General features: G+C 42.1%; 1 protein-coding gene across 4 annotated transcripts in view; it reads left to right on the forward strand.

Annotated features, from left to right (window-relative positions):
- The window catches only part of ZNF704 (zinc finger protein 704), a 238,340-nt gene that overhangs the window by 187,116 nt on the left and 35,512 nt on the right, over nucleotides 1-15,712 (forward strand). For all 4 annotated transcript variants that reach the window (XR_001822999.2, XR_001823000.2, XR_005198974.1 and 1 more), the window contains exon 4: nucleotides 806-1,038. Coding sequence is in view for 1 of the 4 variants with exons in the window: in XM_017521858.2 (XP_017377347.1) it covers nucleotides 806-1,038 (233 nt within the window). In the remaining 3 variants the exon portion in view is untranslated. The remainder of the gene's footprint in view (nucleotides 1-805; nucleotides 1,039-15,712) is intronic.

Here is a 15,712-nt window from a genome sequence, read left to right on the forward strand (position 1 = left end):
AAAAAAAAAAAAAAAAAAAAGTTGAAATCGAAGGGGTTGGGGTGGGAGGGAACTCTGTTACCAAACCATTCAGGAGAATACTGCAAATGATACTCCTCTCTTAGAAATACTGCAGTGGGCTGGGCACTGTGGCTCACGCGTGTAATCCCAGCACTTTGGGAGGCCAAGGCGGGTGGATGACGAGGTCAAGAGATTGAGACCATCCTGGTCAACATGGTGAAATCCCGTCTCTACTAAAAATACAAAAATTAGCCGGGCATGGTGGCCCATGCCTGTAGTCCCAGCTACTCAGGAGGCTGAGGCAGGAGAATTGCTTGAACCCAGGAGGCGGAGGTTGCAGTGAGCGGAGATCGCGCCATTGCACTCCGGCCTGGGCAACAAGAGCAAAACTCTGTCTCAAAAAAAAAAGAAAAAGAAAAAGAAAGAGATACTGCAGTCAATAAACCCAGAGCACCCCAAACTTAGTGAACAAGAATATCTTTTTTTTTTTTTCCATATAATCCCCACTATGATCCAATCCCCACTAGGATCCCAAGGAATTTGTGTTGCTCGATACAAAAACACATCAGAAACCTTAGAAAAACCTGTTATCGTGCGGTTAAAATAATTAAATGTTTATAAACTACAATGTGGCTTTTGGGAGGGGAGTGTATAAATAGAACAAAAACTGACATACCCAGCTGTTGCAGATTATTGAGAGGGCTAGGGTGGTTTCACTGGAGTAGAACCAAGGCTCCCACTTCCCCACTGAGCCCTGCCCGGGCACGCAGGGGTCCTCGCACTGACTGTGTTTGTGTGCACGCAGAGAGCCTCAGCGGATCCTGGAAGGAGGGCGGCTGCGTGCCTTCCAGCACCAGCAGCAGCGGCTACTGGAGCTGGAGCGCCCCCAGCGACCAGTCCAACCCGTCCACGCCGTCGCCGCCGCTCTCGGCCGACAGCTTCAAGCCCTTCCGCAGCCCCGCGCAGCCAGACGACGGCATCGACGAGGCGGAGGCCAGCAACCTGCTCTTCGACGAGCCCATTCCCAGGAAAAGAAAGGTTGGTGATCAGCCACGTGGTCTCTGCCTTCAGTTTCCTGAAGGTGCTTTCCGTCCCCTTTGAAGGGCTGGTGTGAGCTTAACTTTGGACCCACACCCTCTTTTCTGTGGAAAGCAGCAGCTTACATTCCTCTTTAATGTTCTTGAAGTTTAAATAGAAATTATTATGGTGACAATTAAAAAATGACAACTACTGGTAAGTTTCCTGAAAGTATATACGCACGTGCCCTATCCTCTAGTTATAAATTGCTGACCTGAGACTTAGCAGTATTTCTAAGTTAGAAAATTGGTCCTCAGGCTTGCTTCGGTATGAACTCGTTCTCTTCTTGGGACTTATTTTTTTCATATGTAAAATACAATTAATATATTTTTCTCTTTTCTGCTTCAGTCAGCCCTGAAGCGTTATTGTAAAGAATATTTCGTATCTCATTTTTATGCAGTCATCTGTGAAATATCCATAAAGCCTGAGATATAAACAAACTTCCATTCTTACATCCTAAAAATTATATATTAACTAAATAAAAAGTGAAAAAGGGCCAGGCACGGTGGCTTACACCTGTAATCCCACTGCTTTGGGAGACTGAGGCAGAAAGATTGCTTGAGACCAGGAGCTGGAGACCAGCTAATGCAACAGAACAAGACCCTGTCTCTACAAAAAAAATTTAAATATAAAAAAAATTAGCTCAGTGTAGTGACATGCACCTGTAGTCTCATCTACTCAGGAGGCCAAGGTGGGAGGATCACTTGAGTCCAAGAGTTCAAGGCTGCAGTGAGCTGTGATCTGGCCACTGCACTCCAGTCTGGGTGATCTGGCCACTGCACTCCAGTCTGGGCAACAGAGTGAGACCTTGTTGCTTTAAAAAAAAAAAAAAAGAAAAAAAGTCTAATTAATTGATTTAACAAATTAATTAGACATTTTATTAATCCAGCAGCTCTGAGTGGTTTTTCACTTCCACTTTGATATGAGGAAACTGAGGATCAGGGCGATTGACTTTTACGTTTAATTGGCCCCTGTTAGGCAGATTAGAAAGGAACAGAGCCATCATTCAAACCCAGATCTGCCTGAACCTCAAGCTCATATTCTTTTCATTTTTCAGGTACATTTCAGTTATGTTGACTCATAATTTTTCAAAAACATTTCCATTTCATGGAATAAAGTAATACTACCACTATACTACCACTAAATCTAGAAGATATTTTGGCATTATTTTAAAAATCACCAAGTAAATGTTATAGATGTTGGTTTTTAAATTTTGTATTGGCAGCTTCATTATTAATGGCTGGTCACAAAGATCCAATATAAAGCCCTGAGGACTGCAGTGCAAACTTTTTCCTCCCCTAATTCATTTCAAAGAGGAAAACAAAGAGATGGCATCGATCCAACAATGCCTTCCCTGCCTGTGTCTCTCAGCATCATTCTACCTGTGTAACATGGAGAATGGAAGTGATATGGGCACTGTCTCTGGGTCTGTACATGTGAAAAAGGCTGACATTTTTGTCCAGAAAAGAGGATATTAATGTCATCCCCTGACCTTCCCAGAGGCAGTGGCCGGAAGAGTTGCTGTTTGATTCTCGTCTGTTATGCAAGGGGGCTGGAGTTGTTCTAGCACCCTGTGGGTCCCCAGGGACATTGAGTCTTCACATGACCAGTAGGGGAGAGAGGCTGGCACTTCTGTCAGTGGGTACCTGCAGGCAGGACAGTGGTGGGGACCTGAAGTCTTTTCCTGTTGCTTCAAGCTTCGTAGACTTTCTCCCTGGGGTTCTCTGAGTGTGTAGTCCAAACACTCAACAGGCATGGCGCAGTGTTGTGACAAGGACTCACAGCACAGGGAACCCCAGTGTTATTTAAGGCACATTCATGAAAGCCTGTCACAGCCTTCCATTTCTAATGCAGCCCCTGAGCCAAAATTCACACTCTTACATCACAATTAGATTGCACTTGTTAAACTCATATGGAAGGTCTAAAGGCTTTAACTGAATTTAGGGGATAGTCAAGTCACCAAACAAAAAGGAAAAAAACTTCCTTTTTACATTTTTTATTTAAAATTTTTTTATGTATATTTATTTTTATTGGAAGAGCACAGGCCCACTCCACAAGAAACTGGATAGTCGGAAGGAATGAACAAATAAGAATCATGTTTATCCTTCTTTCTTTATGACTCCTTCCTCTATTCAGACTTTAGATGTCCCCACAGTGAGACCAATAGGATGTGGATGGTAGCCACTAATGTTTAATGCATGGATTTTACACAGACCAAGTTGTTACCTTGGCCTTTTGAATTTAAAGTTACTTTAAATAGTGAAAATAAAAAGAAAGTGAGGCTGGTGCTATTCTTTTTTAAATTTATTAGGTGAGCCAATATTTACTGAGCACATTATCAGGCAAAATGCTTATTGTCCTGAGAATAAGGCATAGTTTTTTCCTTCAAGGTGTCGAAACTTGGGTGGCTGGAAATTGATGTGTAGAGAGGCAATAATTACAAGTGATAAATGCTGTATTCATGATGTGGCAAAACACTAACTGTGATACGGTTATTTTAGATATTTTAAAAATTATGTTTCAAAAGATTTCTAAGAGTTAATTTGCTTAAACCAGACAAGGTATTCTGTCTAGTTGGTAGAACTTTCTGCATTCATCTTATTTTCTTCTCTGTTCCCTCAGTTTCATAATAGCCATTTAAAACCCATTGTGATAGTCACATGTTCTGTGGGTATTGTTTGAGAACCTTCTAGATCAGTTTTTTCCAAACTGCACATCTAAATTCACTAGTGGGTTATGAATCAATTCAATGAGTCACTTTAATCAATAAAACAGAATACACTGTCCACAATAAGGACAAGTATTGTTTCTTGATAATTTTGTTTCATTGTATATGTATGTGTATATGCTTTGCAAAATTTATTTCTTACTGTGGCTCATCAAAAAGTTTGGAAGCTTCTGTTCTTTATTATAAAGAGATAATATGATTTGTGGTAAATTAAGGTGTCCTGATTGGAAATCAAAAGATCCACATTCTTAACTCTCCTACCCCGAGAACCTAAAAATATCATTTCAACTCTCTGATCATCTACTTCTTCATTTGTAAAACAGGCAAACAGGTATTAACATGCCCCTCTCAGGACAGTCATGAAGATTAAATGTGATCATGAGTGCTGGAATGTGACAACCTTTTAATAGATATTTGAGGACCCTAAACAAAGGAGGAGGGAGCATTGCCTGTATCTGACCGTGAAGCAATGATCCTGACCTTTTTCATTGTTTTGGAAGCTTCCTATCTCTTCTCCCACCTCTCCCCAACACAGAGATGGCTCACCCCCCCCCCTCTTGTGGAGATTCATGTTCCACTTACGTAAAGAAGATGACAGTGTGCGGTATACTGCGTAGACAAGGCATTCTGTCTTACTATCAGTAGTGAGGAAAAAATATTTGCTGATAATCACTATATTTACATATTTCGTTACAGTTTACCAAGTACTTTTAAATGTAGCATTTCGTGTAATCATCCCTCAAATCTTTGGTGTATTCTTATCCCCACTGTGCCAAGAAGCTCATTGAAGTTGTGTTAATTGTCCAAGGTTGTGTAGCTTGTAATGTGGCAGTGATCAGTTTAACTGAAATAGCAGAGGAAATGTTTGAGGCAAGTTATTTCAACAAATCCATATTTCCTTCTGCCCACAGAGGAGAAAAACGTGGAGAGAAAATAATCAGACATAGCTACAGCTATGTGGCAGGGTGGGAGCAAGGGTGCAGAAAGTTCAGAAAGAAATGGAGAGCAGAGATAGGAACTCCAGGCTGTCTGCCGGAGAGCTTCCTTCCCACATGAGGTATCGTCACCCTTAAGGGACCTGTAGCAAGGTAGGTGAGAATGCGAGAAGGGAAATGAAAGACTTCTCTATCCTAGTTCTGGAGGTCAGCCAGCCAACTTCGTCAAGCCCAGTTCTAGCAGAATTTTTCCTCTGGGATTTCAAGACAGACTGACAGAACTTCCAAGCTCAGGGGAAAAACCCTGGTTGTGTGAGCCAGGACTCGACTTTGGGGAGGTGCAATTTCTGTCATGACCACAAGGTGATGCAGTGACCCTAAATACAGCCATTCTAGAAGTTCCTGAGAGAAAATGAATTCTGTGGAAGGTGGAAGAGTTAACCATCAATTCCACAAGACCCCTAGAAAAATCAAGACGTGCTGATTAGAAATGATTTCTGAGCCCTTTTCCATGTCAGATCCCTGATTCTGTCAGATTCTGGATTCTGTGCATGCCAAAATTGGCATGGCAGCTTTAGGACTTATGTGGCCTTAAGCAGGTCACTTGGCCTCTCTCTGCATCAGTTTCCTCATCTGTAAAATATGGAAAATGGTAGCACCCCTGTTGTCAGGAATATACGAGAGGCCCTGTGAAGAGCAATAAATGTCAGCTGCTAAATCTTTGGGGTTTTTTGGAGTTTTTTGCCCCATTTGGCAACTGCCTGAATGGGAAATTTGAGAAGTCTGGGTGTGGAGAGAAGGGAATGTTTGCCTCCACCCTCCACCCTGACCACACTGACCGTGCCAATGCCACAGTGGCTCAGGATGACTCCGGACCTCTCAGCCACCCTGTGCTCATTTGGGCATGCATTGAGAAGCTCCCCTGCAATGCACTGGGTGAGTGTAGCAAAGACAGTAGCAGAAATTCGAGGCATACAAGGAAATCTGACTCAGGACTCTGCATTTCAGAACATTTGTAGCACCTCAGAGGCAATTTCTAAATTCCAGCCTTCATCATTTCCACTTATTTCACTGGCGTCTTGATGATGAACAGTTTTACCTGTGTATTAGGAAGAACCTCAAGTTAGAGAAGAAGGCACTGAGTTAACATAAGACGCTTCAGTAATGCTGGTACAGTAGCAAACAATTAATGATGTGCTCCACTCTGCATTTTTAATCTTTCAGAGCCAAAAAGCTATGAATCACTTTAAATTGTGAATGGCTGCTCCAAGAAGAAAACAAACCCGTAAAGCCCTCACGAATAAGCATGTTGCCAGTCTCTCTGCTGACTTAATTCCTAACCCACTAATTTTGAGCAGAGAGAGTGCCTCTTGCAAAAGAGAACGGCTGCTCCAGAAATAGATCCATCTGTTAAAACTGCTGGGGAGGGCGGTGCTAAGAGCAGCAGCTTGGATCAACTGCACGGATTTCATGGTGATGGTACAGCCTTGTCAGCCAGGGCAGGGAGCAGCTGATTGGCCTCATAGAGAAAACTCAGGATAAAGGAGATATCTAGGCAATTTAGTGACAGGATCTTAGCATAACCTGCCATGCAGTATATAGGCTCCAGGACATTGGAGTTCGAAGGACTTTAGAAATCTTCCAGCCCAGTCTCAATCTTTCCAAGTTAGAGGACTACTCAATACGCCCAGGAATGTCCAGGCATCCCCAAAATGAGATGCAGTTTTAGAACATGGATTGAGAAAACAGAGAATGACTAGAGATTTCTGTTAGTTAATTCAGGAATCTTTGCGTTGCTTGCTGTTACTGTTATAGAAATCATTTAAAATCAACTTCACTTAGGTATAATTTTCACATAATAAAATGAACCCATTGTAAGTGTACTGTTCAGTGAGTTTTGACTGTCTCTAGCTGAGTAATCACCACTGTAACCAAGGCCAGCACTACTCATGCCCCACTTCAGTCAAAAGCACCACCAAGCCCCAAACAGGCAACCAGTGATAGAACTTTCAGCACTATAGATTAATGCTGCCTGTTGCAGAATTTCAAGTAAATGGAATTATACAGTGTGTATTTTTGGTATACAAAATACCAAATGTTGGCAACAGGAACTCTCATTTATTGCTGGTAGAAATGCAAAATGGTACAACCACTTTGTAAAACAGTTTGGCAGTTCTTAGAAAGTTAAATATACACTTACCATATGACCCAGCAATTCCACTCTAAGGTATGTATTTACCTAAGAGATAAGAAAACACATGTCCACAAAAAAAACTTGGAGACAAATGTTTATAGCAGCTTTATTCATTATCACCCCAAACTGGAAACAACCCAAATGCCCATCAACGGGTACCTGGATAAACAAATTGCGGTGTAATCATACAGTGGGATACTTCACCACATAAAAGGGAGCAGACTACTGATACACAAAACAGTGGGTGAACCGAGAAAACATTATGCAGAGGGGAAAAAAGGCCAGGCACAAAAGCATACATTCTAGGTTAGTCCATTTACAAAATTTTTTTTTTATTTTTATATTCACTTGTCACCACAGCATCTCTAAACAGCGCGTGGAGGTGGGAGGTGTTTCAGATATGCTTGGTGTACACTGGATTCACCTGTTACCTTGTTTTAACCCCACACACCTTGAAGATCCAAAACCTCTACTCTCATTCAGTCCTCTCATTTTACAAGTAAAGAAATAAAGCCTCCAAAAGTAAGGCAACTTGTATACCATGTAACCATGAGGTAGCGCGAAGTAACAAACAACCAGAACCCCTACCACCTTCTAGGAAGTTACTAATTTTTAAATCAGTAGCGCATTTTCCTATCTTTTGGTGCCAGCTGAAGATCTGTGTGGACCTCCTGACCTTGACAGAGCCGTTGGAGCCACTGCCAAGGTGTGTGGGTTTTCACGAGACAGGCTGAGGAAGTTTGTATAACACAGCCAACTCACCTGCACAGAATAACTCAGCCCTCTCTGTCCCTCAAGGTCCCTGGTCCTCTCTGGAGAGGCTTTGATGTATAAGCCACTGCCCCTGCCATTCCAACCACACACACACACACACACACACACACCAGTCACCGTACAAAAAGAAAAAAATACCTGAAGATCCTCTCAAGCCACCTCAGTACATGACGTTAACCCCAGGCTGAGTGATAAAGTGATGTCCATGTGTTTTCTGGAATATAGCTTTAGTTGGACTTACATGTTATATGCATGTTATACTTCAAAAATGTTATATAATACTTCCAAATCCAGCCATGTTTCTTGAAACTGAAGGTGACCGTTAGCAGTCACCATATCAGTCCTAAGTTTTGGTCTAGGTTCTGTCAAGAAAATAGAAGCTACTTCATATCTTCCAAGTATGAAACCATTTAAAAACAGGATTGAGGCTTGTGATAGATAGGACAAGCAGAGAGAAAATCAGGGAAACCTTGGCCAAAGTCCTCGGCCAATAGACCCAAGGCAGTTGTTCTTAGAGACAGTTCAGAAGCTCCTGCAAAGGTGAAGAATCTCCAGAAAGTTCCCTCCAACCATTACAGCCCACAGCATCAATGTTGAGTAATTCTAAAGAGTTTGGAAGCTGCCATGCATCTCACATCAGGGAAATGTGAGATTCCAGGAGTCTGCTCAAGACTGCATGGAGCTCCAGTTCCTCCTGGGGTTGTTGCAAGTATTAAATAAGGTAAACATGGAAATTCCTAGCACAGGGCAAGGCACAGAGTGGTTCCCAATCGACAGTGGCCTGCCTCTGTTCCCTCTGCTTTATGTGAGGAAGACCATTCTGTTAGACTTGAGGTCTTTGCCGATGATGTTCTGCAGAAGTGCTTTCCACGGAGTGAATTTTCAGCTGTTCTCCATGAGCTGGTGGACATTCCAGCTTTGCAAACATCTGTTAGCTTTGCGAGGAGACGCCAGGATAGAAGCACAGATGGGACCGTTCAGACTTGGCTGCCGCAACTCTGCCAGCAGCTTTGCTTGGTTTGGCTTCCTTGGGCGAGCTTGGACCCATGCGGCAATCTGGGCGTTGTTTATTTAGCTATTTTTCCATGTTATCCTCCTCCCATGGCTTGCTTTTCTTTAGGGTAACAGCAAGTAGTCTGTTTGTAGACAAAGGATTTGTTTCAACTGGATGTAGTTAGGGGACTTTGAAAAGTACTGAACTACCATTTAAAGAGCCTCATGTTTTGATGCAAGAATGTCTTCGGCCTATGTAGAGGCAAGTCACTTTACAAAGGTGTAGACAGGGTTAGGAGAAATCAGTAGGGGGTGGTGCAGGACTCCAGGGCCTAACAACAGTGGAAGGCCATTATTAACCCTAACCCCTAGAGCCTGAAGAGGCTCTGCTCTACAATAGAGGAATTTCTACAATCCAGAAGGTTACCAAAATTCTGGAAATGTAGCTATTTGAGAGGTTACCCAACAGAGAGGGTAGCTTTTGGAGGAGAGATGTAGTCACTGCCCACCTGTGACCAGGCAGAAGGAGAGCCAGGAGGAATCAGTACCCTCCTCCTTTCCAGTCTCTCCTGCTTCCCAGCCTTCTGCCAGTGCCTCTCGTTGGCCAAATCCAACCAGAAATCTGTGGGCCAGAGGCCTTGTTAATGCAGCCTCCTGGGACCCTGAGCATGGTGCAGAAAAGGCACAGTGCAAACCTGTCAGGTCAACCAGGACAGATCAAGTCCCTTAATAGACATGTAACTTTTCTTTTCATATCAAAGAAGCTTTCTTACAACTTCATGTTTAAGGTTGTTTAATACTCAGTTATATGGCATAATTTAACCAATCTCCCATTGTCAACCTTGAGGTTATTTCTTACTTTTATCTAGTCTAAAAATCTGTGTGGTGGATACACCTATGTCTTTGCAAATATTTTGAATTGCTATCTTAGGATAGATTCCTACAAATTGAATTGGCTCAAAGTTATAGGTGTTCCTTAAGTTCTATTGCCTTAAGCTATATTGCTCTCAAATTTAAAGATGGCTCATATCTGTGATGCATAAACTATGAAGGCAGAGCTCTGACAGTCTGGACTAAAATGAGATAATAAATGTGAGATGTGATATTCAAAAGGAATGTCAAAAGAAAGAAGTGGAAGAGAAAGCAGAACTTCGTTTTGGGAGTGTCCCCTCCCCTAAAACAGTTGATAGTCTTCCCACCATATGTAATTATGTTTAAGTCCACATTTTTAACTGCCTTGCAAGTCCACAGGAATTTTCCATATCTCTAAAATGCCACATTGCTTTCTAATCACTTTTGCTAATGATGTGAGTCATTATAAATTAGTAGTTTTTCCTGCAGCACATTTTCCATTTGTTTTCTAGTGAACTCAGACTTTCTTTAGATACCTACTAGTGTAGGGCACGCAAGATCAGAAGAGAAATGTACGATATAAAGTGAAAAGAAAACCCATCTTATAATTCAGTCCTCGCAATGCAGGGCATCACCATGGACATCCCCTGAGAAGTTAATTTACAGCCAGGTAAGATAAGCAAGTGTTAATCATGCTGAGAAACATTAAATTCTACAGAACAAATCTTTTTGACAAACACTCTTTGAACACAGATGATTCACTAAGTAAATTTTACAAAGTGCTATTTAAATAAATTAAGATATCTCAAATGTGGCTCATCTCTGAGGGTCCCAAAACACAATCTCTCTGCGATTGAACATAACAAATATTTATTGAGCCAGACACTGTGAGGCACTGGGATCCCCAAAGTGCCTCTTGAAAACCCAGCAAAAGAAAAAAAGGAAAGAGGAGACAAAGTTTATCATGTTTCTTAATATCATTACCTAATTTTCTTTGGGCAGCAGATTTCTTTGGAGCCCTTAGCCAGGGTTCAAGGAAGGTGTTTGTTTATGTGTGGAGGAGATAAACAATTGCTGTTGGTAGTTACCCTAATTAACGGAGGATAATGGTTAGCTTCCTTGCATTTTGGGGATTTGATGCCTCCAAAATGTATCACATACTTGAAGTAACAGATGAAAACTATGGAAAGGAATTAAACCAATGATACTTACTTTTCTATAATCAGGACCTAACTACTTGTCAATTTAAAAAAAAACAAATGCTTGACATATTATTGCAAGGACAAAGAACAGTAACCTTATAAATAGTACTTATGGCACAAAAATACTACTGTGATTATCATATCCTAAAACAATCAGCAATTTGAGGCCTTAAAAAAGTCCCATGATGTAGGAGGAATTTGGCTTTATATGTCGTACAATACTATTATACTCATTATGAAAGCCTACATCTGACTGACTCATTGGTTAAGAGCCATCAGATGACACCGGATAAGTCTTGTAACTTTCTGAAATCTTGTTTCCCATCATGAATATCAGGAATATGGAAATAGTATCATATGCTTGCCTTTTCCTTTCCCCGTCTCTAAGGCAGGGGTCCCCAGCTCCCAGGCCTGGGACCACTATCAGTCTGCACACAGCCTGTTAGGAACCCGGCCAAACAGCAGGAGGTGAGCCAGCTTTACCTCCCAAGCTCCGCCTCCTGTCAGGTCAGCAGCCACATTAGATTCTTACAGGAGCATGAACCCTATTGTGAACCAGGTTGAACGCTCCTTACGACAATCTTAACTAATGCCTGATGGAGCAGTTTCATCCTGAAACCATCCTCTCCTATCCCGTGTCACAGTCCATGGAAAAATTGCCTTCCATGAAACTGGTCCCTGGTGCCAAAAACACTGGGGACTGCTGCTGTAAGACAACTATTTTATCCTTCTCAAGTATCCTCAAACTTCATACACGGCCTTCCCACTTTGTCCTCAGTTCTGACTGCACTTCTTACCTCACTGAAAAGTTTGAAACATTCAAAGAGGAATGCCTTTTTTTCCCCTTCTCCACCAAATTAGCAAATTAACTGCATCTGGGCAGGCACCATCTGGTCTCCCTTTTTCCAGCAGACAGCCATTCTGTCTCGTCCAAGGCAGCCCCTCTCCCTGTTTTGTGGGTATTGGCGCAGCTCTCCCGACCTTCAGAAGAACCTCAACCTGTAGGTAACACCTGCTTCTCTACTGCACCATCAGTTTCCCTATCTTTGCAGTCATTCCTATCAGCATAGAAAGTTACCTTAGTATAATTCATCTTTACAAACCCTCCCTTGACTGACTGCTCATAGATCAGCAAAATTTCTAGAAAACCTTGGCAATTACTCGGTTTTCCTAAATCCCACTTACTGTCCAGTCCATGCCAATCTGACTTCCATCCACACCACTCTACGAGACTTACTGCTATCTGGGCCACCAGCATCCTCCATATGCCAAATCCAAAGAACACTTCCCAGTCCTTGTTCAACACAGTTGGTCACATCTTCCTTCCTGAGACACTTTCTTCTCTTTGTGCTTTTAATATCATGATCTCCTGACCACTCCCCTCTCCGGCTGCTCCTTCTCAATCTCCAATATAAAATGTTGGATGCCACAATGCACCCTGATCATCTCTAACTGCATTTTCCCCTAGCATTCACACCCAAGCTTTAACTGCTTCTTTATCTCCTGACCCCAAATTTATCTCTATTCGTGACTTTCCCTGCTCCAGGCTCACATATCCAGTGTCCTGCTTGCAATCTCCTTTTGATACATATAGTTATCTCAAAATTAGCATATCCAAAACAGAACCACAACTCACCCAGTCATTCAAACCTAAAACATGGAAGCCATCTTTAACACCATCCCTTTTATCATTCCTCATATTCAACCCAATAGCAAGTAGTGTTGGATCTGTCTCCAGAATATCCTGAATGTGTCTGTTTTCCTCCATCCTCTCTGCGTAAACCCTCTAAGCCACCATTTCCTCTCACCTGCAGTGACTTCATGCAGTGACTCCATGCTGGTGACTTCATTTGCTTTTTATCCCAAAACAGTAATATTTTTCCAAAAAAAAAAAATTTAAGTCATGTAGTGTCACTCTCTTCCTTCAGTAGCTTCTCTTTTATTTTAGAAGAAAATCCAAATTCCTTACCTTTATCTGCAGAGTCCCACGGGATCTGGCCCTGCTTCTCCACCTTATCTCAAATCACTCCCTCCCACTTTTCACTCTAAACACACTGTCATTCTTTCTGGCCTCCAACAGCCAAGCTCTTTCTTATCTTCAGGCCTCTGCATTTAACTGCATTCACTATGCCTGGGAAACTCCAAATGTTAGTTGGCTGACTCCTTATCCAACCTTCAGGTTCTGGCTCAAAAGTCACTTTCTGCAGGCCTCATGCTATATCTGAAATGGTCATCATGTGTTATAATTTGTGTCTCTCCCCTACTAGAATTTCACTTTGAAAGAAGCCTTGTTTCTTTTTTTGTTCTCTATCTCCAGCCCCTAGAATATTCCTTGCTAACTAGATATTTAGTTTAACAAATGAAAGAATGCCATCATCAGCAAAAAGTTAGGAATGAATCAAAAAGCGTTTTCATCTATCATGACTTCATTTCCAGACAGATACTTGGACTATCGGGTACCTGTATTTTTGCTTGAGTCACTGGTTCTCTTAAGTGGAAGATATTTCCTCCAATATAGCTTCATCATTTGAAAATGGACAGAAAGCATTCAGAATGTGAGCAGTTGTTCATTAATATTTGCCATAGTTTGATATGGTTCATTTACCTCCACCAAAATTTCATGTTGGAATTTGATCCCTGGTAGGGGTGTTGGGAGGTGGAGCCTCGTGGGAGGTATTTGGGTCATGGGAGCAGATCCCTCTTGAATGGCGTGGTGCCATTCTCACAATGGCGAGAGTTCTCGCTCTCCTGAGACTGGATTGGATTTTGAGAGAATGGATTAGTTCTCAGGAGAGTGGGTTGTTGCCCCTGCATCACATTTGACTTCCACCGTGATCTAACTCAACACAAAAACTCCCACCAGAACCTGAGCAGGTGCTGGTGCCGTGCTTCATATGCAGCCTGCAGAACCATGAGCTAAATCACCCTCTTTTCTTTATAACCAGCATCAGGTGTTCTTTTATGGCAACACAAAATACTGTTAAGTTATATGCTTTGAGTCAAATAATATTTTGAATTCTACAGAATTCCTTCTTGTGAACCTAGCAGGTTTGGAGGTAGGATTTAAACCGCCCCCTTTGATGCATCTTATACTTCATATGTTTAGATCACTGGCCCAGGGAGGTCAGGGAAGCTGAAGTTTGTGAACTGTCTCCTTGGAATAAACACAGACTCATGAGGATTATGTACTTAAAGTCTCCTAATGATTCATTTGCTTCTCCGCTTCTTCACACCCCTCAATGAGCTTCAGTCCTAGCTCAGTGTAGCTCTGGGTCCTATGCCTAGCAATGCACACTGCAGGGAGAACACCACAGAGCTGGGTGTGTGTTCCCAGGAGCTGCAGAAGAAACAGCTAGGTTGCTGTGATGTGAATGCTGGCCAGCCAGGTAGAAACTCTGGGGCACAGTGGGCCACTGGGCTCACAAAGCCCATGTGAACAGCGGGCTCCTTCCGTGGTTAGTAATCTGCTCTAGCAGACTGCAGCAATGTGCTGCCATACTTTGTCCTCTGCTTGCCGTGTTTAAGGTAACCATTCACCAACACATGGACACTCTTCAATTCTGCAAGCTCCCAAGTGCCATGTTCAATTCAGAAACCAGTAGAAAATCTTCAGCATGGGGTGTCCAGATAAATCATCTGGATACTGATCCCATCAGTAATAGAGATGAGTTGTCTTCTAAATGTGTGAATGATTGTTTCATAGAACCAAGAGTATGATGGTGCGAACCACAAGTACTTGATGGCAGATCTTCTAGCAAACACATAAATCAAGCTACATCAGTTCCATCAGTTCAGAGAAGATGTCGCCACTGCTGTGTGCATTGTCGGGGTGGGCTTACTGTTGGAACAACTCATTTTTCTCACATGTCAGTAGCTTAACACAATAAAGGTTTGTTTATTCTCATGTCACAGTCCAGTCAGGTCAGTGGGGGTTCTGGAGGGGGTGGATGTCTTTGCTCCAAACAGGCCTCTGGGGATCCAGGCTTCTTCCTTCTAGTGCAGGGATTCTTAACCTGGAATCCACAGGTCCCCAAAGGGGTTCACAGAATCCAAGGTCGGTGAACCTGCATGGGGGAAAAAGTGTATCTTTATTTTCACCAACCTTTTAACCGTAATTTAACATTTCCTGTAATTATGATTTAAGGCATCAAGCCATAATAATGTTAGCACCACCTGTGACTTTAATACCAATCAAAATCATGGATATTTCATATCACATTACAATTTTAGTAAATATCATGAAATATCATTTATTAATAACACTACTTTAAAATTATGGTAGTTATTAGGCCCACTTCAAGGTCTTATTATTTACTGCATTAATTAGAGAGTGCATATATTGCCATATTGCAAAACACTTTTTAAATTCGACTTTAGATTCAGGGGGTACATGTGCAGGTTTGTTACACGGGTATATTGGGTGATGCTGGGGTTTGGGATACAACTGAGCCTATTACCCAGGTAGTGAACATAATACCCAGTAGGTCGTTTTTCAACACTTACCCCCTCCCTACTTCCCTCCTCTAGTAGTCCCTAATGTCTGTTATTTCCATCTTTATGTCCATGTGTACCCATTGTTTAACTCCCACTTATAAGAGAGAACACGTAGTATTTCCTTTTCTGTTTCCATATTAATTCACCTAGGATAATGGCCTCCAGCTGCATCCATTTTGCTGCAAGGGACATAATTTCATTCTTTTTCTTGGCTATGCAGTACTCCATGATGTATGTGTACATTTTATCTGTTCATTCCACTGACACCTAGGTCAATTCCATGTCTTTGCTACTGTGAATAGTGCTGCAATGAGCATGCAAGTGCATGGGTCTTTTTGGTAGAATGATTTATTTTCTTTTGGGTATATACCCAGTAATGGGATTGCTGGGTCAAATGGTAGTTCTATGTTTAGTTCTTTGAGAAATCTCCAAACTGTCTTCCACAATAGCTGAACTAATTTAC

The sequence above is a fragment of the Cebus imitator genome, unplaced genomic scaffold (genome assembly GCF_001604975.1).
Source record: "Cebus imitator isolate Cc_AM_T3 unplaced genomic scaffold, Cebus_imitator-1.0 Scaffold22, whole genome shotgun sequence".
NCBI lineage: Eukaryota > Metazoa > Chordata > Mammalia > Primates > Cebidae > Cebus > Cebus imitator.